A 27579-nucleotide genomic window follows, 5' to 3' on the forward strand; every position below is an offset into this window, starting at 1 on the left:
AGGAGAATGAAAGGCAAATAATTTGAGGTAGCTTCAGAATGGAGTGTAGGAAGTAATGGCAAGAGATGAGGCTGGAAGGGTGGCTTTAGGCCAGGATCTAGGAGGTCAGGAGTTCCTCTGAGGTTTCTTAGGAGTCCATTTTAAAAATGGCATATGCCTATGTATATAGCTGATTCATTTCTGCCTATTCCTTAATTTCAGAAATTCCTTTAAGAATGAGTCAAAAATGCTAAAGGAAATCTAGAAATCACCCAACTAAGGCGTTAGGCTTGTATATGCTTTTTCTCAATTCTATATTTCAATTCTGCAAAACTCTTTGTGAGTGGAACTTCAATTACTTGGCTTCATTATAAAATTTTCACTGTATGTCAAGAGTATAAATAGTTTCACTCTGATGCTGTCATTTGAATGTGGCTGAAAGCATTGACAGAAATCACATTTTCATGGCACTTACTTGGCATGCTGAAGGAAAACAAAATGTATACTGCTAATTAAGTCATTAGTGACTTTGAAAGTGATGGATGGATTATATATAAAGTTAGTAAATAATAGAGATAAAGAAGTATATTTTAAAGATTAAAAATATTTTATTTAAACTTTTCTTCATAAACACTTTTAACATTTTTTTTAAATTTAAAAACAGAATGGATAGCATAAACATGTTTGAATAGATTATATCCACGGCTTGGGAAAAATTACCTGACAAAAATGTAAAGGCTTTCAAAACAGGTATAAAAGGCAAACCTTAAATTATTCTAAGATTTTTATATCGGCCCTAGGATTATTTGACTACTGGCCCAAAATGTACCTAAAAGGTCAAAATATTTTTCTATAGACAAAGTATGCCCGAGATATAGGGCATATACAAGTTAGGTAGAAAATAACCTCTCCAATCACCTCATTGGAACATTCCTTCAGAAAGCAAACACCTAACCCTTACTGGTATAGTGATTAATAAAATTCTTTAATGCAATTGTTCCCAAACATGTAAAAAGAAAATCCAACATTAAGGGGAAACAAAGCTGATGGCATTCTCTCAATGTTACTTGGGTAATATTGAAGTTATACTGGTATACTGAAAGGATATGACTTCCATGAGTTTATCTATTCCAGTCTATGCCTATTGAATATTTGACTTTATAAACTCTCAATAAACTAATATTTCAGGACTTTTATTTTTTAAGATAAATCTCTTTTTAGAAGATATGTATTCCCAAACCAACTCTAATCCAATTGAACAAACGTATGATCCCTATAAATGTTCAGAGTACAAAAAAAAAACAAACTGTATAATAGGCAAACAAGAAAACTGGCACTAGCAGTTTTACTGCCATATAGCCCTCAATTATGTCTAATTTACACTATTATCTATGTTGTGTTTTACTTCAGTCTAAACTTTAAATTATGTATTCTCAAAAGAGCTAGTCTTTTCTGAGAGATAGCTTATAAACTGAAATCAACAATTTATATTATCAACTGAAATGTTATGACCTACCACCACATATACATATATAAAAATAGCCCCACTGAACGTTTAACATGTTTAGATTATGCAGCTCAAATAATTTGTTATAAAATATTTTAAAGCTTAGTTTCATGTAATTAAGACAAAACTCTCCATTTTTACCACTTCTCACCACACAAATGTGTGTCCTTTACTATGACTCGAGCAGGCTTCCCAGAATGAGGTGTCCAAAGGTGCTGCTTCAGAAAGGATAAGTGAAGGGCTCAGTCAGTATTTCACAAATTATTATAGTTAACACTCACATAAAGTGGAGTAATGAGGACACACAGAAAGCTGTCTCAAGAAAAGCTAGTATTTCTATTAAGCTTTGCTTTTTAAAAACCAGTAGTATTTCTTTCAATACAAAACCTTCAATGTGAGAATCTTGCATTTTATGAAAAGGTTGTAGTGCAAGGATCTTCTTTAAGGAGATTAAAATCAAAACTTAGAAGATGAAAGATGTGGAAGGAAAGAGAACAAATGTTTCTAATTTAAATGCAGTTAATAAAGATCGGCTGTTTTTGTAAAGTCTGGCATTAAAAATGTAAAGTGAAAATTAACACATATAAAGACCACAACAGTTACACTGTGTAATTTCCAATCTCCTATTGAATTTTTTAAAAACTACTAGTTTGAGCATGTACAATGTATATAAACAAAAAATGGTTCCAAATAAAGCACACAAAAAATAAACTTGAAAAAAAATTCTATGAAAAAATTTTTCCATAGTTTAGTATAACAAAAATAAATCTCTTTCAACAATTAAACCATAATTTTAAAAGGGAATGTAAGTTAATCGTGGATTTAAAATAACCTATATTAGAACTACATATAAACAGAAGCATTTTCTCATACATTCAGAATCTAAGCAAATAGCAACTATTCTTAAAGCTCAAAATGGATTACAGCTAACATCAGGCCAGACAAGACTTAAGTGAAGCTGAACCCAGAGTTAGTTCAAGTTAAGATTTCACAAAAGTTTACCAAAAATGAACTTTGACCTTGGTCTTGTGTCTTTAAAATGGAACACCAAGAATGTTCAGCTATTTGCCCAGATCTTACCCTAACTAGGGCTATGAAGTCAGATTGAAGCAATACAAGAGAACCACCGCTGAAATGTGAAAGCCTGTGATATGGGTACCCTGTCAGACAGCTCCGTCAGTCTTTCCTAGCAAAAGACGTCAAAGAGGAAAACCATGAAGATGCTATTTTCTTTAAAGCAAAACAATACACATACAAAAACCCAGACCAACTAATATATTAGAAAAAAAGTAAATGGTTCACCTAATGCTTAGTTTTCAAATTTTTCATATCACCACAGCAAACAAACTATCACATTTCGTTTTTAGAAACTGATAGGACCACTTAATGAAAATTTAAGCCTCTTCTACAAAATATTATTATTAACTTGCTTTAACACCAATGCCAATTTTTTTCGCTTTCAAAAACAACTTGTGTACCTGATTTCTTAAATGCCTCCAGTTTTGGAGTTTTAAAATCAGGTTTCTTTTCATAGTATGTCTAATTGAATTAAACACAAAAAGTCTTCACATTTCCATGACTTCACGTTTCCATTTTATGTTCAGTGATGGCAGCAGCAAAAAGAAAGAAATTAGAAAGTTTATACAACAGCCATATAGAAGGCATTGCAATATTGCACCAATATCCAAAGATGTGGCAAGTTTTGCCAGTGTAGGTCTAGTCTGTATCAGACAGACTCTACTTTTGAGAAAATGGCATCAATCTGAATGATCCACTCACTCCCTGGTTATTCCTGCTTAATTTTGTCAACTATATATTCTTTTCCTTTGCATTTAAAGAGTTGAAAGGTGCAGCTAATCCTAAAACATTTGTTATAAACTGCTTTTAAACAATTATTCTAGATCCATTCTCAATTTGGGGTTACCATCCTTCATGCTAGTAGCTTTCAGTAAATAAAACAAAAGCTGAGAGCTTACACCCCCAGTGCTGCTGGGGATTTTGTATTAAAAAAAATAAACAAGTAGATATGACCAGTAGGATTATAATTCTATTTCTTACTTCTAAGTCAAAACTGAGCTCAAATATTCTAAGGGTTGCTACCTTCCATTCAATAACAGATGCAGCAGCCTCATTTAACATAAAGAATGGGAGTTGCACTTACGTTTAAGGGGGCCTTTATTTAGGAGTTTGATATTACCTAAATTCTCTTTAAAAGTGCTTGCACGCTGCAGGGTCAGAGCTTGTTATATACGACTCCAATTCTCTCTAAAAACAGGGCAACGTTAAACAGACTGCAAAGAACAACATTTTAAAAAAGAAAAGACATACATGATAAAGAACACTAATGCTTGTGAAAATAAAATATATAAAGTGTTAGTTTTCATAAATCCATACATGTTTCAGAAATATAGGGGGTTCAAATATTACTGAGTCAGTATGGACTGAAGATAGGCTACTCTGATACGAAATGAGGACTCCAGTTATTTTAAGTTTCTAAAAATATTAATACATGAAAAGATATTACATCTAAAATTCAACAAGTATGGCGAACCGTGTGTGCAAGTGCACTAGCTTAAAAATATAGAATCCTAACCACACATAAAAGGGGATGTGCCTTATATATTTATAGGATATATGCGAGTACGGATATGCTTTCACTAACACAATGCGGATAAGAGAAGGCAGCTTAGAAATAGTGTTTTGAATATAAAAAGTTATTTTGTAGAAAATTTATATTTTTGCATTTTCAGCAAAAAAGCCATGCAAAAAGGTCAAGAGTTTTAAACTTTAAATAATAAAATCAAAAAGTTTAACAGACTGAAATACACTGAAATAAATGTCCAAAAAGATTTCAGATAAAGACAGAAACTGAAATCACATTCAGTGACACTTATCAGGTCTTCTCTTAGAAGATTCATGAATCCTAGCTGCGCTGATATCTTAAAGCATAAGATCAACTTCCCCGATAAGTGGATTGTTCCATTAAACTGCTTCTGGAAATAGTTTCAAGAGCTAGCGTTCAGAATTAACTTATTGCATGAGTTTGAGGCCACTAAAAAGAAAAAAAAAGGATGCTAGCACAAAAATGAAAACTTCTTACGATATTAGACCAATGGCTTTGATAGTAAAACTGGTGAGGTTTTTCTTTTTTTTAATTAACTATATATCATAAACAAATGCTTCGTTTGCCACTTTTTTAGTGAGGAAGGTGATATCATCAGTTGCAACGTCTAACCTCGTCCAGTACGTATTCAGGAAAATGCAGGTTGCATACTTGTAAACCGTCCAGCTTGCAGGGCATCCGAGGGTACTCATCTTCCTTCCATTTATTTTCTTCGGGATCAAAAGTAAGAATAGAATCGCTGTAATGACCATTATAGCAAAGGCCGCCAAGAACCATTATTTGTTTGTCCAGCACAGTCACACCATGGCCACTTCTACCAATTGGCATGGATGCCAAGATGGTCCACTGATCAGTGTCTGGGTTGTACACTTCTGTGGAAGGGCATCCCTGAGATTCAAAAGAGGCCCTTAAGATCACACAAACACCGCCAAAAACATAAAGCTTGCCATTGTAAGAGATCATCTTGTGAAAGCATCTTGCGTAATTCATTTTACTCTTATTCTCCCAGCAGTTGGTAACCACTTGAGTTCTCCTTGTACGTTGTTCTATGGTCCCTTCCTTACTGGGGTCGAACACACACACTTGTTTAGAAGTGGAAGATGATGTGATTCCACCAGTGATAAACAACTTGTTATTGAGCACTGTCCCCTCATGACCATATTTGTTGACTGGATAAGGATCTACAAATTCCCATTTATCATTGGTGATGTCATATCTCTCTGTTGAATAGAAGGTCTCATCCCTGGTTCTTCCTGCTACTGCGTAGATGAATTTCCCAATAACGCCAACTGCAAATTCTGAACGTGGAACAGACATGTCTGCCATCCGCAGCCAACAATTCTGTCTTGGGTCATACCTGAACACTTTAGAAGAAGCATGGAATTCACCGTCAGGCCCTAGTTCTTCCCCGCCTAACAAGAACACAAAGTTATTGACAATAGCGAGGCAGTCTGGTCGTAGAGGTACTTGTGGGCCTTCCAGCTCCCACCAGACTCTTGGTTTCTTTAAGAGTAGTATTTTACTGTTTACCATGCTGTGTCCAATCATTCCCCGGAATACTGTAGTTTGGGGTTTGGCAGAACGGATGCGACTAGATTTTGTTTCCATCAAAGGCTGCTGGTGAACATTCTGAAAGTAATTCAATGCTTGATCGACTTCATACCGCAGCTGTCGAGAGTATCTATAAAATTCTGATGTCTTAACCTAAGAATACAAGTAAAAGAATTTAACCAAAAGAAAAAGCATCAATGGAAAACAAAGTATCATAGCTCACTAAGATGATTAGTATATTCTTTTAGACACACTTTACTAAAACTTCTTTTCCTGTTAAGATCACATACTTCCTTTTTGTTTTTTTTACAAAGGTTTATATTTGTATTTGTAATAATCTATGCACATTCCCAATTTTTTTAAAGTAAACAAGTTATTTTTCAGGCACAAATTATATTTCCAGGCATAAGGAAATTCATCTAACAAAAGGTATTAAGGACCTATTATATGTCAGGCCCTGGGCTACAAGTGGGGCATACGCTTCACACTAGAGGAAACCACAGCCATGGTTTTCTTAACCACAAGTAACGCTGTAAAAACAACTACGACTGAGTAATTTGGGGAAAACTTAGTGAGAATTTAAATACATATAAAATTCCCAGGAGGTTTTTGACATAGAGACTTCATCAACTCCTACAGTAATAATTCAGTTGACAAGAACAGGTCCATTTTTCCCCCTTTTCTTTTTGCAGCTGGAAAGACCAAATTATAATTATTCTATTACCAAGATCTTATGAAGTGTGGTGGTTGCACAACATGATTAATGTAATTGATATTAAATTGAATTGTATGCCTGAAAAACACTGAATTGGCAAACGTGTTATATACATTTTTACAACAATAAAAAAAAGATCTTTATGAAGTACTTTTAAGCATTATTCTACGTGCTGTGGGGAGATACAAAATAAGTATAAGATGTGGCCCATTCCCTCAAAGAACCTGGAATATATTTGGGGAAAATGAAGGCAAATACAAATTTACCAATAATACATCAAGTTGACAATTAGGTATGAAGCAGAACAGCACATCTGAGTTCTGCAGAACTTTAGATACAGAACATTATCAAACTAGTCAGAAACAGGAAGTTGGAGACCAAGCAGAAAACGCCTGCATCATAATATGAAGTTGGAGACCAAGCAGAAAAAGCCTGCATCATAATATGGCAAGGATAAGATAAGAAGGTCTTAAATTTGGATAGTAGAAATTACATATTATAGAGAGAAAAATCTACAGAATTCTGTGATGATTTGAAGTAGGGATAGGGTGAAAAAGTGAGGACTCAAATGTGATTTTAGGATTTAGACTTCAAGTGATAGGGAGAGCAGTGTTACCATTAAGGGAAACGGAAGACAAGCTGATTTGGGAGAGGTATTCAACTTCACTGGTGATGTGAGTTGCTGGTAGGATGCTAAGGTGGAAATGTCTAGGAGCCTGTTGGAAATCTGGGTGACAGCTTGGGAGAGAGTCAAGTCCAGGCATATACATTTATGAGCTTTCTTTCCTTCCTTCTCTTTTTCCTTCCCTCTTTCCTATCTTTCTCACTCTTTTATTCATTCATTCAATCCTATCTAAGTCCAAAAAAATATTTGAAACAGAAAGCACAAATTTGTTTTTTTCAAAGTATTTTGATAACTGTATTTGAATATAATTATTTCCTTTGTAATTCCATGCATTTAAAATCATTATTCTGAGAAGAGGTCCTTCCAAGGGCTTCACTAGAGTAGCAAAGGGATCAACAGCACAAAAAAGGTTGACAACACCTAAAAAAGAGAAAGCTAATCCTACTACTGCACTGGCTGCTTTACATTTGCAACTCATGTTAAATTATTCCTCCTGTGAGATAGCAATAACCATCCGTTTTCCTGATTTAAAAAAACGGAGGCTTAAAATGTTAAGTGACTTGCCAAAATTGTTTACATGACTAAAACTGGTGGAGTCAGGATCTGAACCTTAAACCAGGACAGTCTTACTCCAAACCTCATGCAATTTCCAGTATGTTACAACACAGCCTCCATTATTCTTTAGAAAAATCTTTAAATGACATACTCATTTATTAAAAATACTTAACATGTTCAATGAATGAGCCTAATGACCCCTCTCAAAGAAAAGATAGTATAATTATTCTATCAATAAAAAGAATCAATCATATGGATCACAATGATTGGGTATCCAGCAAAATAATAACTGTGGAAGAAATCATAGCAAATAATGACTTACAGTAAATAAGTAATTTCAATAAAGAGAGTGACGTAAGAATAAAGCAAAAATATAAGGAAGATCTGAGGTCTTTTCCTTTCTTTTACTTCCTTACTACAAGGAAAACAAACTGAGCTTCAATCTCTTAGGAGAAACAATGGAATACTATCCAGCCACTAAGGATCAATCACTGAGTATTTATTAATATTGAATGATGTTCACAATGTTTTAAAAAAAAAGTCAACTCTTCAACCTCTGTTGAGAATTCGTGGTGGTGCTGAGAAAAACAAGAAATCTTACACTACTCCCAAAAAGAATAAGAGAAAGAACGTTAAGCTGGCTGTCTTAAAGTACTACAGGTGGATGAGAATGGCAACATTAGTTGCCTTCATTGGGAGTGCCCTTCAAATGAATGTGGGGCTGGAGTTTTTATGGCCTGCCACTTGGATAGACATTACTGTGGCAAGTGTTGTCTGACCTAATACTTCAACCAACCAGAAGACAAGTAATTGTGTATGGGTTAATAAAAGACATGAATTAACAACAAAAGCGACAGTACTCTGGTATTAACCCAATAGTATTTTGTGTATGCTTGCTTGTGCTAATAGTGATTGTCTCTGGAATTTCATAACATTTTTGCATTCTTTTTTTCATGTATTTATAAACAGAAAAAACCAGAGTTCTTGCCATTTAAAAAATAAGTCCCTTGAAACCATCAAAAATCTATACGACTAGTAAAAATTAGCATCTTTTCATATTTTCGTTTCCATTTATTCCATGAATTGCCTTGTGTGCCTTACCCATTTTTCTCATCTTTTTCGTATTGACTTGTAGGAGATAAGTAATATCCTAGAAATCAACAAGAAACACAAGCCTCAAATTAAATATTTAAGTGCCTACTCTGCACAGCCAGTCGCCTGAGAGCTACACAGGTTTTGAATAGACTCTTGTCCACTATACTAATTAAACACCATGCCAAGCAGCACAGCAGAGTGATTAAAAATCTGATTTAGGAAATATACCTAATCATTCCACTCACAAGCTGTGTGATCTCAGGCATATAACTCAACATCCTTAAGCCTGTTTCCTCATCTGTTATTACTGGGATAACAATAGCACGTATACTTCATAACCCTATTGTAGGAGCCAAGTGAGATAACCTCTGTGGGAAGGGCTTAGTACAATGCCTGTCGCGTGGTAATTCACAAAAAACAATAGCTAGTATTAGCTATTATTACTGACCAGGGGACATCTGTAGTAGCGTCACTCAGCTTAAATCAATGCATCTGATGCGTGCAAGTAGGAGGAACCTTTGGAGAAAGCAGCCATGTTATTTGGAAATCAAGAAAGAAAGAAAGGGGAATGCTGCACATATTGGATAGGCAGATTTCAAGTTTTTCAAAGGAAAATTAGGATCAATTCCAAGATCAGTAACACAAAGAACTGGAGGCTCTCAGAAGCATAATACTGAGTGCATAATTGCAAATTTCACTGATGAGGGGAAGACAAGGGGAAAGTATATAAAAAATCTGATGTGGCTGCACAGAGAGCTTTCTGGAATTCAGATGTTAAAAAAAACCACTTACAACAGATGGTAAAAAAGGGCACATAAAACAAGTATTAGAAAGAGTGAAATGGAGCTGTAAGAATACTGTAAGGAAGGCTTAAAGCCCCAGGATGAACGGTGGCTTTACAAAGTGCCAGATATGGAATAAATGGCATTTTAAAGGTTAAAGAAAAAAGCAGAGGAAAAAGTGAAGCCCCCTCCCCATGGGGTGCTTCATGTAATATTAACAAATGACAAAGAGAAGCAGCCTTACTCCTATTTTATTTCCATTCTTGGCTAAGAATCTTTTATTCTTTCCAATCTGAAGATCAAATACAATTACTAGGAAGAAACTTAAATCCAAGATGGCTGAGAAAAGAAAAAAACATCTAGTTATTCTAACCGAGTTCAAGTCATTCAATCTCATAAGTCACGTCCTGGGATACTGAGAAGCTTTGCAGATAAGGCTGCTTAATTGCTTTCTGTAATCTGTGAAGAATAGTGAAGAATGGGAGAGGACTAGAAGCCAGACAGATTTCTGAACTACAGACTGGTTCACTTGAGGTTGACTGTTTAAAAAATAAAGTTAGTGAGCACTGTAAAATAAAGTGCTAAACACTAGGAGGCAGCACGGATTCACTAAGTAATGCCAAAACGAACTGTTTCCTGTTTAATTTTTGACGATGTAACAGCACTGATACAGAAAGAGAATCCATGACTGCAGCAAAGTAATCATAAAGAAAAGAGAAACACCAGGGCCTCATGAACCACTTGACATTACAGCAATAATTGTGTGTGAATGCATTTAGGTGGCAGAGTGGGGTAGTGGAGGGTCCACAGCTTTTATGAGATGCTCAAGGGATCCTCGAACTCCAAATGTAAAGCTTTAACTGATTATATCCTCAATATGAACTAACAATGTGATACGGCGGCCTTGAAAGCTAATAAAACTGTGGGCTCAACTAAAAGAAGAGACAGTCCCACCCTCTCCATTCAAGTGAAATAACTAAGACAGGGTGTTCAGTTCCATCACTACAATTTAAAGTAGACACTGACAAAGTGGACCAAGTCCGGAAGACAGTGAAGAAATCCAAAATCAAATGAAGAATGGTCAAACAGATGAGGAATGTTTCAACCCAAGAGAAAGATGGCAACCGTTTCCCAGACCAATAAGTGGAAGTGAGGAGGAAGATTTTAGGCCAGTATAAGGAAAAGCTTTGTAATTAGAACTGCCAAGATACCGGATGTTCGTTGCATCATTATTTGTAATAGCACAAAAACTGGGAACAACTCAAATATCAATAAGACATTGGTTGGATAAACTCTGGTATATACCATATGGAGTCATTAAAAAGAATAAGGTTAATCCATATGCACTAACACAGATGTTCAAAATGTTAAATGAGAAAAACTACAGAACAGAATATATAATATTCTCAAAAAATAAAAACTGTTTTAGTCAGCAGTATATGCAGGAGAAAAACGTCTGTATACATGTACAATTATCCAGTGAGCTTTTGGGGGACTTGCCCTTTTTTAGGCTCTATACAGGTCTGTATTTGGCTTTTTTACAGGGTTCATATATGTCTTTTGTAATCAGTAAAAAGGCTATGAGTACATTTTTTCCCCCGAAGTCATAGATTGCCTCTGACATCAGTGAGCATCCCACCACTGGAGGTATTCCAGGTTGAGTGACCACCCATCAGGAGTGCTGGAGGAGGATCCCAGCACTGCACAAAGGATTAGGCTGGATGGCCTATAAAAGGTCTTCCACCTTCCAAGTCCAGGCTCCTGCAGATTCTATCAAACTGGTCCAGTTTAACTGCTCGTGGAGTCATTTTCTAGTCTTTCATTTTATACCCAATATTCTGGTTCCTTTGTTCTCTCCCCATTCATTCTATTATGCTCCTTTGAAACCTGGCTTCCAAAAAATTTACAAGAGTTACTTCAAATCTGTGTTAAAGTTCAAATCAAAGCTACATGTCTTTATCTAACTTGTTCTACTTCTAAGCCACCAATAATGGAAGTTGTGCCTTTTGAGATAGCTGACTCTTCTGTATAAGATCTTCTAACCAAAGAAATTTAGCTCCTACTTCTCTCTGCCAAGGCTTGAAGTTCTAGATCTGCCTTGCCTTTTTTCCAGAGCTACTTACTGCTGCATTCTCCTCTAAAACCACACAATAACAGTGAGCATAACCAGTTTCTTCTTTCATTATAGAAATGCGGAATTAATGCCTCTCCTACAATCCTGGATAATTAGTTATACTCTGCTTTGAAACAAAAAGCGTGGGGCTGAAACCTTCCATGTGAATGGAATCATTTAAAGCACATTAATGAAGGGAGCTACTCAAAAAGAAACATGTGGCTCATCTTTTCAGAGAAAGCAATTCTCCCATCATTTGTTCCTCATATAACAGTTTATTTAATTATCTGTATATCAGGTGCTCTCCGAAGAGATATGGAAAGAATGACATTTCTTTCATGTTCTGAATTACTTTCCCTATCCTTTCATAGGATTAAAAAAGCTGTCTTGTTTTAAAACTTGTAAAGAATATATTCATTCTTTATCACTTTTCTTGTTTTGATACTGTTTTTAAAAAAGTATTATGAAAAACATTTTGTCCTTATTCTGAATGCAAAATGCCAGAAAGTATACATTAAAAACAGTGGTTAAATTGGCCATTTCCTCCTCTCATCTTATTTTAGTTTAATGTAATATGTGTACGCATATATGCATGTCCTTAACAAGGGAGAAAATCTGAGAAATGATTAATTTTGAATGTGGTTTCTGTAAATACAAAGTCAAAGAAATAATAGCTAGCCATTAACAACTAGGCAAATATTCCATGTTTCTCCATTCACTGTCAAAACGTTACATAATCCATTTACTATACTCTTTTAAGTTTTAAAGGTTAATGTGTATATACCACTCCTAATTTTGAGACAATTAAAATGTAATTTGTGTGAAATTAAAACGGGCATTTTCACAGAGCTTACTACCTGTATTTGATTAAAAATCTATAATTTAAAAAATCAACTAAAACTGGCTACTGTCTAAAATTTTATTAGGCTTTCAGACAGCCAATTTAATATCAGCTGTTTTACCTTTTGAAATGACTTTTTAAATGCCCAAGATGCTTATATTAAACCAAAGAAACGAAATGCTTTTTATCAGCTTGTCAATCAGTGGGGGTGGGAGGTGTGGGGAACAATCCTTGAATTCAAAATCCCTGGTCTTGGGCCTGACACTGAACCCAAGTCAACTGTGTGACCTTGGACAAGCCTCCAGTTTAGATTATTTCTCCTTTATAGAAGGAGCTGTATGAGCAGACACCTCTCTAGCCCGTCCTATGTCCAAAAATGCTAATCTAATCCTCAGAATAGTGAGTGTAAGGTATCATGTGGAAGACTGAGTCCTGGCTGTCAGTTTATCATTCCTTCTCCACCATGATCCAATCTTCTGAAAAGAAATATCCAGAAACAAAGCATTTACTATCATGGGACTTTAACATTAGTTCTAAAACAAATTATATCTTTGGGAACCGGGGCTACATTCGATGGAATTTTAGTATTCAGTAAAATGTGAAGCAGTCTTTATATGCTGTATTGCAAAAACATCAACCCTGGTCTGAGATGTCTTTATTTGTAAAATCATGCTAAGAACTAAAGCTTATACTGATTTATGTGAAACAAAAATCATCACAAAAAAGCTAGGTGTAAAATGCCTTTAATTAATCCCTTTGTCCTGAAAAACTGAGTTAATAACCAGGGATAAGGCTATGAAAAATCAGTTCATGCTCAGCACAAATCCTTTTGCGTAATACTATAATCAGTCAAGTACCAAATGGTAAAGATAAATTTTAATAAGGATTTACTCATCCTCTCTTCTTCAAGCAGGCAAGAGGCTAAAGAATTGAACTTCAGAAGTAAAGTGACCGAGGCAGGAGGCCCCTCAGGACAACACTCTAATAATTAGTTTCAGCACGATTTGTTTAAGTCCCTCTATCCCTTCAACTTTTCTGTAAAGTGAAAAATATTTAATTCAAAAATAAATGTGCTTAAAAAGTCCAATTTCCTTCTAATTTTGGTGCAACAGACCACTATTAGAAATTAAAAGTGCAAACTCTAAAAAGTAGGAAAAAATGTAATTTTAAAAAAGATTTAAGAACATCTTTTATTATCTGATTACACTAATATTTACACTGTACAACTAGGTTCTAGAATTCACAATTTATAGGGACGATTTTTTTTCCTATTTGGAAATAATCTCAACTATGTAAATATCTTAATCTATAAAAATGGTAGAGTGGAAGGGAAGCCAAATAAAAGGTTCAATCATAACTTCTGAACGTTTTTGAGCAATGTTTACCTATGACACGTGGAATTTTCTGGATAAATAACAAATTTGAGAATTAAAAGTTTAAAGCCTAAAATCTTAACATTTCCCCTTGTTCCTTTCTCACTCCTAAACTTTTCTCCCTTCATTTCTTGACTTCACTGAACCTTTTTAATTTCTGCTTATCATTTGGTTCCCTACCCCTTTTTCCAATTTATTGAAAAGGTGTTCTTTTATGTGTCAGCATAGCAGTTCCCCTTCCAGGTCTTCCCTTCCTTTTACTCCATTCCTTTTACTCCACAGTTAATTTCCAATTCTCCTATGCTTTTGTTTTTGTCTTTTTTAATAAAAACAAAGGCAGTGCAGAGAGAAAGTAAGACTGAATTTTTAAATTCCTATTTTCAACAGGTTCTCGTCTGCTTAATACACCCTCTAAGATAGTATCTTTCCCAGGGGATCTAACAGCAGTCAACACCCTAGATTACTGGCACTCTTCAGGAACCTGTGAACCTGGAGTGAACACAAGTCAAAGGTAGAAAATAAGAGCATTCAACATCCATACATAAAAGGCAAAAGACCAGAGGAGAAAAACACCTTGGGTGGTTTTTTAAAGAACTGTGCATGTGTTAATTACAATCACCCAAGTCCATGGGGCTGGGGAGGAGGGTCGGCAAAAAGGAGACTGATAACAGAAAAAGCCATTAAGTTAAGTGAGAAAGTATGCTTAACTGACTGACCTATTTTCCAACAGAAAATCTGCAAATCTCTGTGCTTTCACTCTAAGGGGCAAATGAGCTGATTGTTAATTTAAGAAATGTCCAAATTTATAGCTGTATAAAAAACCAAAACCAAGCCCACTGCCATCCAGTCAATTCCGACTCATAGTGACCCTATACAACAGCGTAGAAGTGCCCCATAGGGTTTCCAGGCTGCAATCTTTATGGAAGCAGACTGCCACATCTATCTCCCGTGGAGCTGCTGGCGGGTTTGAACCATCAACCTTTTGGTTAGCAGCTCGGCGCTTAACTACTGTGCCACCGGGGCTCCTTTATAGCTGTATAACTAATATATGAAGGTGATTTAAAACTGGCTCAAGAACTTAAGCTTATTAGAAATTCTAATCAAATTTCACATTTGAAATATAGGTCACTATCTTTTTTAAAACACTTTTTACTGTCAAACAGCACTGTTTATGTTTCTCATGTACTTCTAAAATTGTGAGGTTTAGAGGGAAATTTGTATATTCCTCTAGATTTACCTGGCTTTAGCTGAAGTCATTAGATACAATTAAACCTTTTTCAAGAGTTTTGGCTAAGTGTGGAAACAATGCACTTAATGGTTTGGTTGCTGGACAGAAATTCTGGATCAACCAAGTGCTAAATTAGTCAAAACATATTACAGTGCCTAAATGAAGGAATTTAGGAGGGGTATACTACACCTACACCTTAACATAGATGCATCCTTGCCAAGGGAATTTCATTTCCAAGTAGGTTGTACCTCAGTTAATCAGAATATCACATCATCCAAGCATGAGATTATATTAAGAACAATAAATTTCCTTGTGTCACAGTCCATTATTAATGCCATATAGATCAACTATGCTGCAAGAGAAAATATTTGGATGATTATCAGTGTTTTATGAAGACCAGTTCCAAGATCTATTACATTCTTGGTAATCTATACTTCTGATACTTCTAATTTATAATCTTTGAATGCTTTCATTTTCAAGGTGAATCCAGAACACCTTATCCTCATCTTAAAATGTAGCTTTTAAAGCCACAAATTCTGCTCCTTAAGTAAAAGATATTTCTGAAGATATGTTAGAAAATTTTTCTGAAGCATTAATTTTTACTCTGACCCTAGGATTAATTTTCACTAATAATGAAGTTATCTTTTTCAGATAATTTCATAATTACCTGAAAATGTAAATATTCTTATAATAAACTTTGATAAAATGCAGAAATGATTTGTTAAATCCACATATATTCTCAGTAAAAGAGAATTAATATCCTATTATATATTCAGTAGACACACAAAGGCTACATATTGTAGCCTTTGCTCATTAAAACATAAGCTTTGCTTTTTAAAAGTTATATAAATCCAATTTTGCGGGGAGGAGTACAGTGAACTACATCTAACAGACTGGGAAAAAAGCACACTAAGGAGTTTGAATATCAGGAGCTAGTTGATAAACAATATTTGTAATAAGCATGATGGGTTTACTTAAAGCAGAACACATCTATATAATCTGTATCCTTAATAAATAGTCAAGGAAAAATCAACTATAAAATCCTTAATACAAAGCTCATGAAATGTGTTTTTAAAAAAAAAATATTTACAGGATTTAAAATAAATGAAAGATTTTTATGATTCTGAAGATACTTTACATAATAATACAATTTCTAAGGGAATCATTGGTATGCTGAGTCTTACCTTATGCATATTTATGATACTGAAGATGGCCTGGGTTCAAAAATATTAAAATGTCACTGTACTAAAAGAACATGAGTTTTTTAATGAATAATTTAACAATTTTGCTAAAAAGATCTTTTCCATACAAAAAAGTCAAGTATAATACGCATTTTGCCAAATATACATTTACTTCATAAAATGTTTTCAATAAAGCAGTAATTGTTTTTTAAAGGCAAGACCAAAGAAAGCAAAGTTTAAACTATTTAAATCTTCACATCACTGAAATTCAGAATGACAAATGTCAGGCCTTATCTCTGTTAACAGATGCAAAGACCATCAGAGCTAGTAAAAATACATGCCACAGACATCTGCATACGTAAAAACTGAAACTGTAGTCTAGTTTTAAAACGGGGAATCTACTGTAGATAAAATGAATGATAGGAAGTCTTTAAAAACTATGTCAAAGGAAAAGGTCCTTAAATTTATTTTCAGGTATCTTTGATTATACAGTGAAAACCTCAGAACTGTGCTTTCACATCTTAAAAAGTTCCCCATATCTTATACTTTTTTCAGTGCTGTTAAATTTCTTAGGCTATATGTATATGTGTGTGTATATCTATATACACACATACACACAGGATGTTTTAGAGACCACTGCCTCTAAGAACTCAGTGAGGAAATTTGGAAGTCCTGGTCTCTTTGATGATAGTCCCAGAGAATACTCAGTACGAAAGTTGTTTTCAGTTGGGGAGAAAACCCAGTAGAGGATTAGGGGGAAAAGATACTGAAAAAGAATAAACCCAAAGGTTTCAGCACAGCTAGAAAGCATGCTTCAGGTCCACGGAATCAGTGGGGGCTCTTCCTTCCCCATACTATGAAGCTACTGCTCCGAGCTGATCATTGCTGCCAAAAGAACTAAAACCTCCATGAGTTCCTTTTTATTTTTGTGAGGCCACGGAAAGGCTCCTGAGAAAGAGATGCTATACTCAAATAACAATTATCTCCATCAGCAAATCCACAGAATTGTTAGGTAAGCTCATTTAACAGTAACTGTACACAACACCGGAGCCCTGGTGATGCAGTGGTTAAGAGCTTGGCTGCTAACCAAAAGGTTAGCAGTTCAAATCCACCAGCAGCTCCTTGGAAACCCTATGGGGCAGTTCTACTCTGTCCTATAGAGTTACTATGAGTCAGAATCCACTCAATGGCAATGGGTTTGGTTTGAGGTTTTGGTACATAACACTTGTAAAGGCTGAGAACCCAGGCAAGAAGTTAAATATATAAGAAGGGCTGTTTACTGTAGGCATACTCAGAGAGCTTCTAGTGAACTCATTTCCTGAACTTCTAGAGCAACAGAAATATAACCTGAGCCACAAGTGTGAACCAAAGATGTAATTTTAAATTTTCTAGTAGCCACATTTAAAAAAGTAAAAAGGTGAAATTAATTTTACTAATATTTAACCCAATAGATCAAAATATTATCATTTCAACAAGTAATCAGCATAAATATAATCTACATCCTTTCGTCAGTTTAGTCTTTAAAATCTCAATTCAGACTAGTGACATTTCAAGTGTTCAGTAGCCAAAAGTGACAACTGCATTGTACGGCGAAATTATAGTCACCGATATATACCAATTTTTTATAACAAGGAATAATCTCTCAATTTGGACACTTCAGCTAGCTTTAATCCCAATAAATTGAAATGGAGGGGCTTTAAGTCATAAAAAGGAATGAAATTTTATGAATCTAAAAGAAACAATGCAGAATAATGTGAATAAAATTCTTGGTCTTAGTCATGACTGGGCTACTTAGCTTCATAATACAAAAAAAGAATAGTGATTTCTAAGTCTGATCAAAGAACTGCTAAGTGGTTTTCCAAGTTTTCCTCTGGCATTACAATACTTTTCCTGTAATTGTTCCTAAAACTCCTCAGTTATCTCATAGCAATAAAAAAACATGATGCTAAAAAGTAGATGTTAACAGGAAATAGGGGAACTAAGTTATCGTTAACACCAACACAAGGAAATAATCTGATAAATCCAGAATGTAGGACACACTATGAGACAACAGGTGGTCAAATCTTTCTCAAAAACAAACAGAAACCAGTGGGGAACTGTTCTACATTAAAAAAGACTAAGCATGATAACCAAAAGCAATGCATAAACCATGACTGGTTCTAGTGCATTTGGGGAACTGGGAAAACCTGAATATGGATTAACTCTTAGATGATATTAGGATCTTAGTGTTAATTTTCCTAGGTGGAATGGTATTGTAGTTGGGTAAAAAAAAAGTCCTTATTCTTAGGAGAGGCATACTTAAGTATTTAGGGGTGAGGTGTTATGATGTTTGCGACGTATTTTCAAAGATTCAGCAAAGAAAAAAATCTATATAAAGTAAATATGGCAAAATGTTAACAGTTCTTAAATCTAGGTGCTAACTATACAGGTTTTTATTCATACTATTCTTTCTACTTTTTTATGTTTAAACATCCTCATTATAACCAGAGGGAAAAGGAGGGAGAATTCTAGATTAAAAGAGGTATAATAACCAAATGTGCTGTGGGAACCTTGATTAAATACTGGTTCTTGAAAAACAGCTAAAAAAGACCATTTTTTTAGAGCAATTGAGAAAATGGACTGGATATGACATGATATTAAGGAATTATTGTTAATATTCTTAGGTATAATGATGGTATTATGGTTATGTAGGTGAATATCCTTATGCTTGCTGAAGTATTTAGGAGTGAACTGTCTTAATGTCTACAACTTTCTTTGAAATGGTTTAGCAAGAAACAAAATAATTTACACATATAGGCATACCCACTCTCTACCAGCTAGCTAGCTAAAAAAATATGGCAAAACGTTAATCACTATTAACCCACATGGAAGGTTCATGGGTGAACATTCTACTATTCTTTCAGCCTGTTTTCTATGTTTACAATGTCTCATAATAGAAAGTTAACAAAATTTTAAAGCTAAAATAAAAGCACCTATCAATCTTCTATTTTCCTAAATTTCAGCAAATAGGATAAAATCACAGATCAAAACTGCTTATGCTTTCCCTCATGTAGATTCTCTTGAAAAGGACCAGCAAAGATGTGTTTACTTCTGTGTCCTCTCTGGTACTGTGCATATGTAACGGATGTTAAAATGTCCTTGTTTGCGACCTGCAGTGTGCTGGGTACAGACAAAAAAAAAGGATGGGGCCTATTTTCAAGGAGCTCAAAACAGTATGGTGTAAAATAGTCTAAATTCTCTCTTACTTCCCAACCAAATTTTTCATTTTTGTTTAGTTTCTTAAGTTGTTTCTAGAGATGATCTATAAAGTTAAGTCTCAGATCTGCCTGACTCAGTGTTTCTCAACATTTAGAAAGTAATGGATTCCTCTGATCAACATTAAAATCTCACACACTGCTAAGGCAAGAACCACTGACTACCTCCCATTTATCTTAACAGTATGTATTACTAAAAACTGAAAGGTTTACATTATATTACAAAAAAATGAAAAATTTCCCTGTGGCCAGGTCCTTATTAAGTTTTCCTAAGAATTAACTCCAGAAGGAAGCCTTAGCAACGTTTTTATTCTGATGAGACTCCCACAGTACCTAGCCATGGGGTAATAACCACCTCTGACGCTGTATATGCAAAAGAATACGATTTACAAAATTACTCAATAGTATTAACTTTCAGCCACTGTCACTATGGGCTACCTTCATCTGATAATTAAAATATAAAAGGGCTCTGCAGATAAGCACTTAAAAATCATTTACTGCTGTCAATTACCCACAGTATTGCCCTACCGGAGGGGAAATTTTATTTTCTATTCCACAAGTACTTCCACCTAGACTGAAGATGCAGTGTTTTTGTTTGTTTAGTACTGGGAAGCATTTGCGTTTAATGTATAAAGACAAAACAGGATTCCCCAGGGAAAGAGAGCAATAAAAATAGTACGGGGAAAAAAAAAATCAAAACATCAGAGACAAATGATTTACATAGTTGATGTGGGGCTGATTATCAATGAACATATAATAATTAAGAAATGTATTCTTTAGTTTTAATTACTACTGGCATATCAATACATTCTGAGAATAAAGATAAAATCCCATAAAATTGAGTTCTCTATTAAAAGTATTAGTTAATGACATTTCACAGCATTTCAGAGGGGGGAAAAAACATGCAAGGCTGCTGAGTGTTATTCAAAGGCGCAAATTTGTTTATTTTTCAAATGGTGTAAACAACCCTCCTTTGCAGATACTGTATTTTTATCACGAGATCTGGTAACTAAAGCTGAGGAACTGTTTCACGTGAAGGGTGTCACCCAAAGCGTCCTTTCTAGAAAGAAGAAAAGATGCAAGAGGTAAACAGAGCCCCAGAGGTAACCATGTGATTAGAAACCAATTAAGTTCAGCAATTACTGAAACTGCTTTCCCTCCTTTGGGCAAGAAAAGATCACAAGTGAGCCTCTGATATAAAAATGAAAATGCTTCCATGCAAAAAGGCCAAGGCTGCTTTGGAGAAAGACTATTTTTAAGATACCAAAACTATGAAAACGGTAAAATGTGCACAGGGATGTTTGATCAATGTAGGTAGAGAAATTACAGCCTGTTTGTTGAGAAATGTCAAAACGATGTTTTCAGACATATAAAATGTTTTTATGATCAAATTTAGTATTCAGAGGGAAATGGGGGGAAACAAAACTAGGTGAGATAGAAAAGAAAATCACCACTAGTGTCTACTGGTTTTCAAGAGCTATTTTATGTGTCCTTACTGTATTTTAGAAGAATAAGAATAAGAAACTGTATTAATACATCATTCAGAACTATGAAACTCCTCTCAACTCCAATTTCAACATATATTATTTAAATTAATTTTTAAGGAGAGAGCTAGTCTGACCCAGTTCAGATTTAATTACTTTGTGAAAAGAAAGAAAAGCTGAAGCAACTTGTAGTATTTTGAATTGAATAATTATCCTTCGACTTTAAAAGTACTTTAAAAATGAAACTACTCTACTACCTACCTGGTTCATTTTTCACCCACAAAACGTGTTTTAAAAAATCTAAATGCACAAGCTACAACAAATTAGGCTTCTTACACATAAACTATTCATTCCCTGTTTGGCTCCTGATCAGTCTGGGAATCTTATCTATAAAGACATACTGCCTTAACTAAATGATGAATCCTGTCTATTGCTTTCAAATGCACCAACCTTCTCAAAAACACTGGATGGGGTCATCAAACAAAACCTGATGTTCTGAATGATGGTATCGGTATGTCTCCAGCGTCTTCTATCATGCCGCAGCCAAGACTGCACAGCCTCGTACAGCTCTATCTCTGGGAACCTGCTCAGATGATCATTATCCAAATAAGACATGAGCTTCTCAAAGCTCAGATATGACAGGAAGTCAGGCCTGGACATGAGTGGCACAAAGTTGTCTAGCAGAAAAGCGTCCAACTTCTCCCTTACTCCCTCGATGTTTACACCGAAATCATCTAAGAGTCTCATTATTTCTGCACAATTTTCTAAGCAGATTTTCGCTAATAAAAAAGAGCAGCAGAACTTCACCACTTCTATAAGCTGCACATACATGGCAGCCTGAAGAATCTCATGAACAGTACTCATACTCAGTTCTATAGTTCCATAGTACATAAATTGAAGGACGTGGCTGAAGCCAGTAGCAGTTAGACCTTTTAAATGAATTTTGTCCTGATCGCGTTCCCTCATGTCGGCAGTAAACATAATCCTGAAGTAATCACTCTGGGTGGCCAGGAGTGCTTTATGGGCCTGGAACTGATGATCTTCAATGACCAGAGTGACATCAAGAAGCAATCCCTCCTCATACAGTGCTCTGAACCCAGCAGAGACACTGGTGTCATGGATGGAGGAACAAAATCCTTCCACGTCCCCTGCCATGAATCACCTGGAAAAAAGTAATCAAAGAAAACTATGTTAATCATTTCCATGCATTCTGATGATATTAATAACAGAAGACCTTAAACAATTTTTATAATTATTTCATTTCCACAGCTGAAGTCCTAAATGTACATACCTTTTGGGAGAAGACAACATAAAGGTTGGCAAACTAATGTTTTTGGCTTCCCTACCTGGGGGAAAATCTATTCAATTATATCAAACGATGGCAAATTAACTTGCAAACGATATATGCCTATCCCACTGACTTTACACTGTTCATCAAATATATTTAAACATGGCCCAAAACTAGCAACACAAAAAGGATATCACATTCAAATATGAAATTATGATACAAAAAAGAAATTAAGCCAAAAGTAAACTGTTGGCCTTAGACTCCCAGAAAATTTAACCAAAGGATAAAATTTATCCAAAGGAAACAATCAGATAAATATGCAAAGGTGTACATACAATGTTTGTCTTTATAACCTTATTTATAAAAAAAATTGAAAAGTATTAAAACCCAACATAGCTTATTAAATATATTGTATTTTTACACAAATAACACATGACTTCTGTATTTGTTCACCAACTACACCCTAAGCAGGCTATACTAACTTTTTTACAGCCTTGCGGTGGGGGACAAAGCGGTTGGCAAACAAATGTAGAAGGCGTGCGTTATTTGCATAAAAATACGGTAGTACAGTCCTATAATGGATTACTGTAACTATTAAAAATGATGGCAATAATCTACCTATTCTGACAAAAGATATTCATTAGATACTATGTGAAAAAAAGCAATCATCTGTAATATAGTGAGTATATTTTTAAAAATTAAATACACACGTATATGCTTATATGAGAAAAAGTCTATATACCAATATATATCAAAATGATGCCCCCACCTGTTGCCGTCAAGTTGATTCCGACTCATAGTGACCCTAGGTAGTGGGATTTCAGGAAATGCTGAGGCTTTTCTTTTTCTTTTTACTTACCTCATTAACCTTATTTTTAAAAACAATGATCACGTACTGCCTATATATTTAAAATGTAAATATATTACTTCTAAGGAAATTAAACACCATCTGCGCATATCAGGGAAATTCTCTTAAGTAAAGCAGAATAAACTTATTCCGTCTATTAGACTGTTTATGAAGCAATTTTCTCCTTTTCACACAACCCCCCCCCACCCCGCAGGCCATCTATTTTCTCCTCAATTCTCATCCTCACACATCTCTGAGCTTCCTCCCCAATGACCCATCCTCCCATCCTTGAATTCCCTCTCAACCCTTTCCATTCTGCCCTGCAGAACCTTGTTTCAGTGTAAACAAACTCCTCTGCATGCTCATATCGGTAACAGAAAGGTCCCCCCCACTCCCTGATTTAAATAAAAGTTTTCCTTAAAGTCAGCTTCCAGGTCACCTGCCTCCTACCCCTCCCCCCACCCATCTTAGGAAAAACTACTGTTCCATAGCTTACAGACCTACCTTCTAAGCCTTCTTTTAGCCTTCTATTGCCCTGCAAGATAACATGCCAAAGCTATGAGGTACTCACAGTTTGTCCCCAATTTCTAAATAGCCAGGAGGCCATTAGATAAAGGAGACCAGTCATTAAGTGTGATTGCTCCATGAACATCATGTCCTTCCTCTCAGAGCCACAAAAACTGTCCAGGTGGAAATGGAAAATTTCTACGTGCACCTTCCTATGCATGGAGATGAAGAACTCAAAAAAGGACAATTACATGACACCCTGGTCACCCCCCGCTTCTGGAAGCTGTCGCAGTGGTAACAGAGAACTCTTCCACGCGTGCCTCCACCTGGAATTGTGGGTAAAGGACTCAAAAAAGGAGGCCTCAGCTACCATTATTGAACGTTTTGATCAAAGATTCTATAGAAGAATCCTGATCAAAAGGGGGAAACGCAGAACAGAATTTCAAATTCTCATGGAATCCAGGCTTTCTAGAGCCACTGAGGCTGGATGAACTCCTGAAACCATTGCCCTGAGATAATCTTTAAATCTTAAACCAAAATTACCCCCTGAAGTGTTCTTTAAACCAAACCAACCAAAAAAAAAAAAAAAACACCAAAAAATCCATTGCCGTCAAGTTGATTCCAACTCATAGCGGCCCTATAGTACAGAGTAAAACTGCCCTATACAGTTTTCAAGGAGTGGCTGGTGGATTCGAACTGCCGACCTTTTGGTTAGCAGCTGTAGCTTCTTAACCACTACACCACCAGGGTTTCCTAAACCAAACGGTTTAGCTTAATTAGTAAAGAATGTCTGCCCTGAGCACTGTGCTCTTTTAAAAAACTATATGGGATCAAATTGACAACAGTAACTCAAAAGATTAGATAGGAAGCTTAGAGAGCAGTGATTTTATATTAATGGAGAAGGAACAACACAGAAAAGGAGAGTGAGAATGTTGCACAACTTGAAAAATGTAATCAATCTCACTGAATTGTACATGTAGAAACTGTTGGATTGCTGTACGTTCTGCTGTGTATATTTTCAACAACAACTAAAAGAGTTTAAAAAAAGTGAGGGCCTACCTTCTGCCAGTTCCCCCTGACCAGGCAGGCCTAGTTAGGTGGGCTGAACACTTAGGCTACTCATGCTTCCACCTAGCACTGGCCACCCATTTTTGTACCCCAAAGCCCACATGACAAGCTACATGGGCAAACCATCAGGACTCAGAGGGTGAGGAGTGATAGAGGCCTCATCACGTACCCTCCCTTTCTGAGGCTTGTTGCCAAGATGATGAGTTGGGCACTCTCAGCTCATTTGCACGTTTAAGTATTGCCTGGCTGTTTTAGAATGACAAATAGCATGCAACCTTAATTGCTCTGGCTATTTTCAGAAACCAGAGCCCTTGTGGTACAGTGGTTAAGAGCTCAGCTGCTAACCAAAAGCTTGGCAGTTCAAATCCGCCAGCCGCTCCTTGGAAACTCTATGGGGGCAGTTCTACCCTGTCCTATAGGGTCACTATGAGTCAGAATTGACTTGATGGCAACGGGTTTTTGTTTTGTTTTGAGCCCTTTCCTAAAAGTTGGCCTTTCACTCAGATAAAAGCCCATCTTTTATTCCTCCTTGTCACTTATCATATACATAACCTCCTGATCAATCAATCTCTCCTCCACATCTGCTGACAACTTTGGCACCTGGCTAATAGTCACTTGCTTCATCTGGGGTCAAAGCTCCCTGACCACCTCAAGTCCTCTAACCTCCCTGTTACTCCATTTCAAAACACTACTCCCAAAAACCCTCGGACCTTGCTACAATCCAGAACTGGTCCACATCTGAAATTTTAACTGCCATCTTCCTACTCTGGCTTAACCTTCCTCCTCTCTTTTCACTTGGTCTGTCATCTCCTAACTTTACCCCTGTCCTTCTCCAGCTAGACTTTCTTGTACATCAGAGCAATCACTCTGGCCAGGGCCTTCTTTCCCCTACCCCTTTGCCTGTCCTCCATACCTATGCTACTATCCCAAAAACTATGCTGACTGGTATTATTGTAAACTTAGGTTCTTTAATTTCAGGTAGACCTTCAGCACCTGTGGGCTTCCCCCCACCCTTTGAACAGCTGTGAAGGCATTCCCTGCTGATGTATACTGATGTACAGTGAGAGCTGTCCCTAACTCAGGACAATTGATATGCACTTATCTCTGGGATACTATGACCATTTTTAAAACATCATTTAGAGCACCTTGAGCCTCATGACTTGGAGCTATGTGTTGGAGTTATTTGCTGACACACTATCCACAGGCTGTGTCAGCCCAGAAGACAAAAATCAAAGGATGTGGTAGCCAGTATCTATGACTGAATCCCTGCAGGTGGTAATGCTAGAATCCAAAGTTTTCTTCGTTCACTGGTTGGGTCTTTGGATGGACCATGAGTCCTCCAGTGAAGCAACTGGCAATGCAGTCAAATGCTGTCACCTCCTCTACCTCCTTCAGGGAGGTCGTCACTGCCAATGTTACCACTCTAATTACCAATTATCCTCCTTTATTTAATAAAAGAAGATCACCTATGTGTGCCAGGCACTATGTTAGGAATCCCCACTGTACTCTGGATTTGGTAAAGCCCTCAGTGTTTTGAGACGGAAAAGGTTATGGCTGCTAAGGGCACCACTTCTTCACTCTCTTGAGTAGGCTATCACTAGATCTTACCACTTTGTTTCATCAATATATTATCTATGACATCTTAGATTTAAGTTATGGACATATTAAGCCATTTATTCGCAGTTATCCCAGTCTGAGATCATTTCAAAAAAACTTGTTAATAATAAGAAAAAAGCCGGAAAGGATAATACACCAAAATGTTAAAAATGGTTCTCTTTGAATGGCAGAGTATCAAGTGATTTTACTTTTTTACCCCTTCCTTTTGCTAATCTGTGTTTTCTAATTTATCTGCAATGAAAGTATATTAATGGGAGGAAAAAAAAGTTCATTAAGGGGGGGACCTCATACCATCAAGAAAGCAGGGCTGGGAGCAGAGCGCATCCTTTCGACTGGGGTCCCTGTGCAGAGAAGCTCCTAGTCCGGGGGAACACCAAAGAGAAGAAGGCCGACAGAGAGAAAAAGACTTCCCCTGGAGCTGACACCCTGAATTTGGACTTTCGGCCTACCTTACTGTGAAGAAATATATTTCTCTTTGTTAAAGCCATCCACTTGTGGTATTTCTGTTGTAGCAGCACTAGATGACTAAGACAGAATTTGGTACTGAGAGTGGGTTGCTGCTCTAACAGATACCTAAAATGTGGAAGCAGTTTTAAAACTGTGAATGGATAGAAGTACAGCAGTGACAGAGGACCAGCAGCAGCAGAGAACCGACAGCAGCAGAACCAGGAGACCAGAGCAGGATGGCGCTGGAGCCGACCCACGGAGCGAGAGAGCTGAGTGCCTGTGTGCAGGAGGCTTCCTGACGGAGTGGGGTGCCTCCGGGCACTTATCGGTGAATCTAGGCTCGCCGACCCACGGAGCAAGAGCGCTGAGTGTCTGTGTGCACGAGGCTTTCTGGCGGAGTGGGGTGCTTCCCGGCACTTATACCGGTGGAACTACAGAGCTTTGGAACACTTGCCCCAGCAGGGCAGATGCGGGCATGAGGCCCGAGGGCCAAGAGGCCACAGGAAACAGAAGCAGAAGCTGAAGAGACAAGGGACACAAGAAGCCGAGCTACCTCAGTCTCAAAAGGTATGGCCATGACCTCAGGAGTTTCAAAGGTTGGAGCAATGGCCTCTGGTGCTTCTAAGGGTGGAGTCGCCACTCAGATGGACTGGGAGAATGGTGCGCCTAAAGCCAAAGGAGCAGAGTTGTTGTCCCAGTGGGCCTGGAAGGCGGAGCTGAAGCCCAGGGCCGAGGGGCCTCCACTCAGAATCCAGAGACTGTGGCCAATACCTGGAGTCTGGAGGGCAGGGCCATTGTGTAAATTGTCTCAAAGAACAGAGGATTATTTTCAAAGCCTTGAGGGCTAATGTAATGTGTTCTGCTGACTTGCCTGGTGCCTGTTATCACTTCTTTTCCTC

General features: G+C 36.6%; 1 protein-coding gene across 1 annotated transcript in view; it reads right to left on the reverse strand.

Moving 5' to 3' along the window:
* Positions 1-525: 525 nt before the first annotated feature.
* Positions 526-27579, reverse strand: part of KLHL15 (kelch like family member 15) — a 38002-nt gene continuing 10948 nt past the window's right edge. Inside the window, exons 2-3 of the mRNA XM_004382856.3 lie at positions 21357-22068; positions 526-5813 (exon numbers count right to left, since the gene is read on the reverse strand). Of these exons, the coding sequence (XP_004382913.1) occupies positions 4704-5813; positions 21357-22061 (1815 nt within the window). The 5' untranslated portion in view covers positions 22062-22068 and the 3' untranslated portion in view covers positions 526-4703. The remainder of the gene's footprint in view (positions 5814-21356; positions 22069-27579) is intronic.

This window comes from Trichechus manatus, unplaced genomic scaffold (genome assembly GCF_000243295.1).
Source record: "Trichechus manatus latirostris isolate Lorelei unplaced genomic scaffold, TriManLat1.0 scaffold00100, whole genome shotgun sequence".
In the NCBI taxonomy this organism is placed as follows: domain Eukaryota; kingdom Metazoa; phylum Chordata; class Mammalia; order Sirenia; family Trichechidae; genus Trichechus; species Trichechus manatus.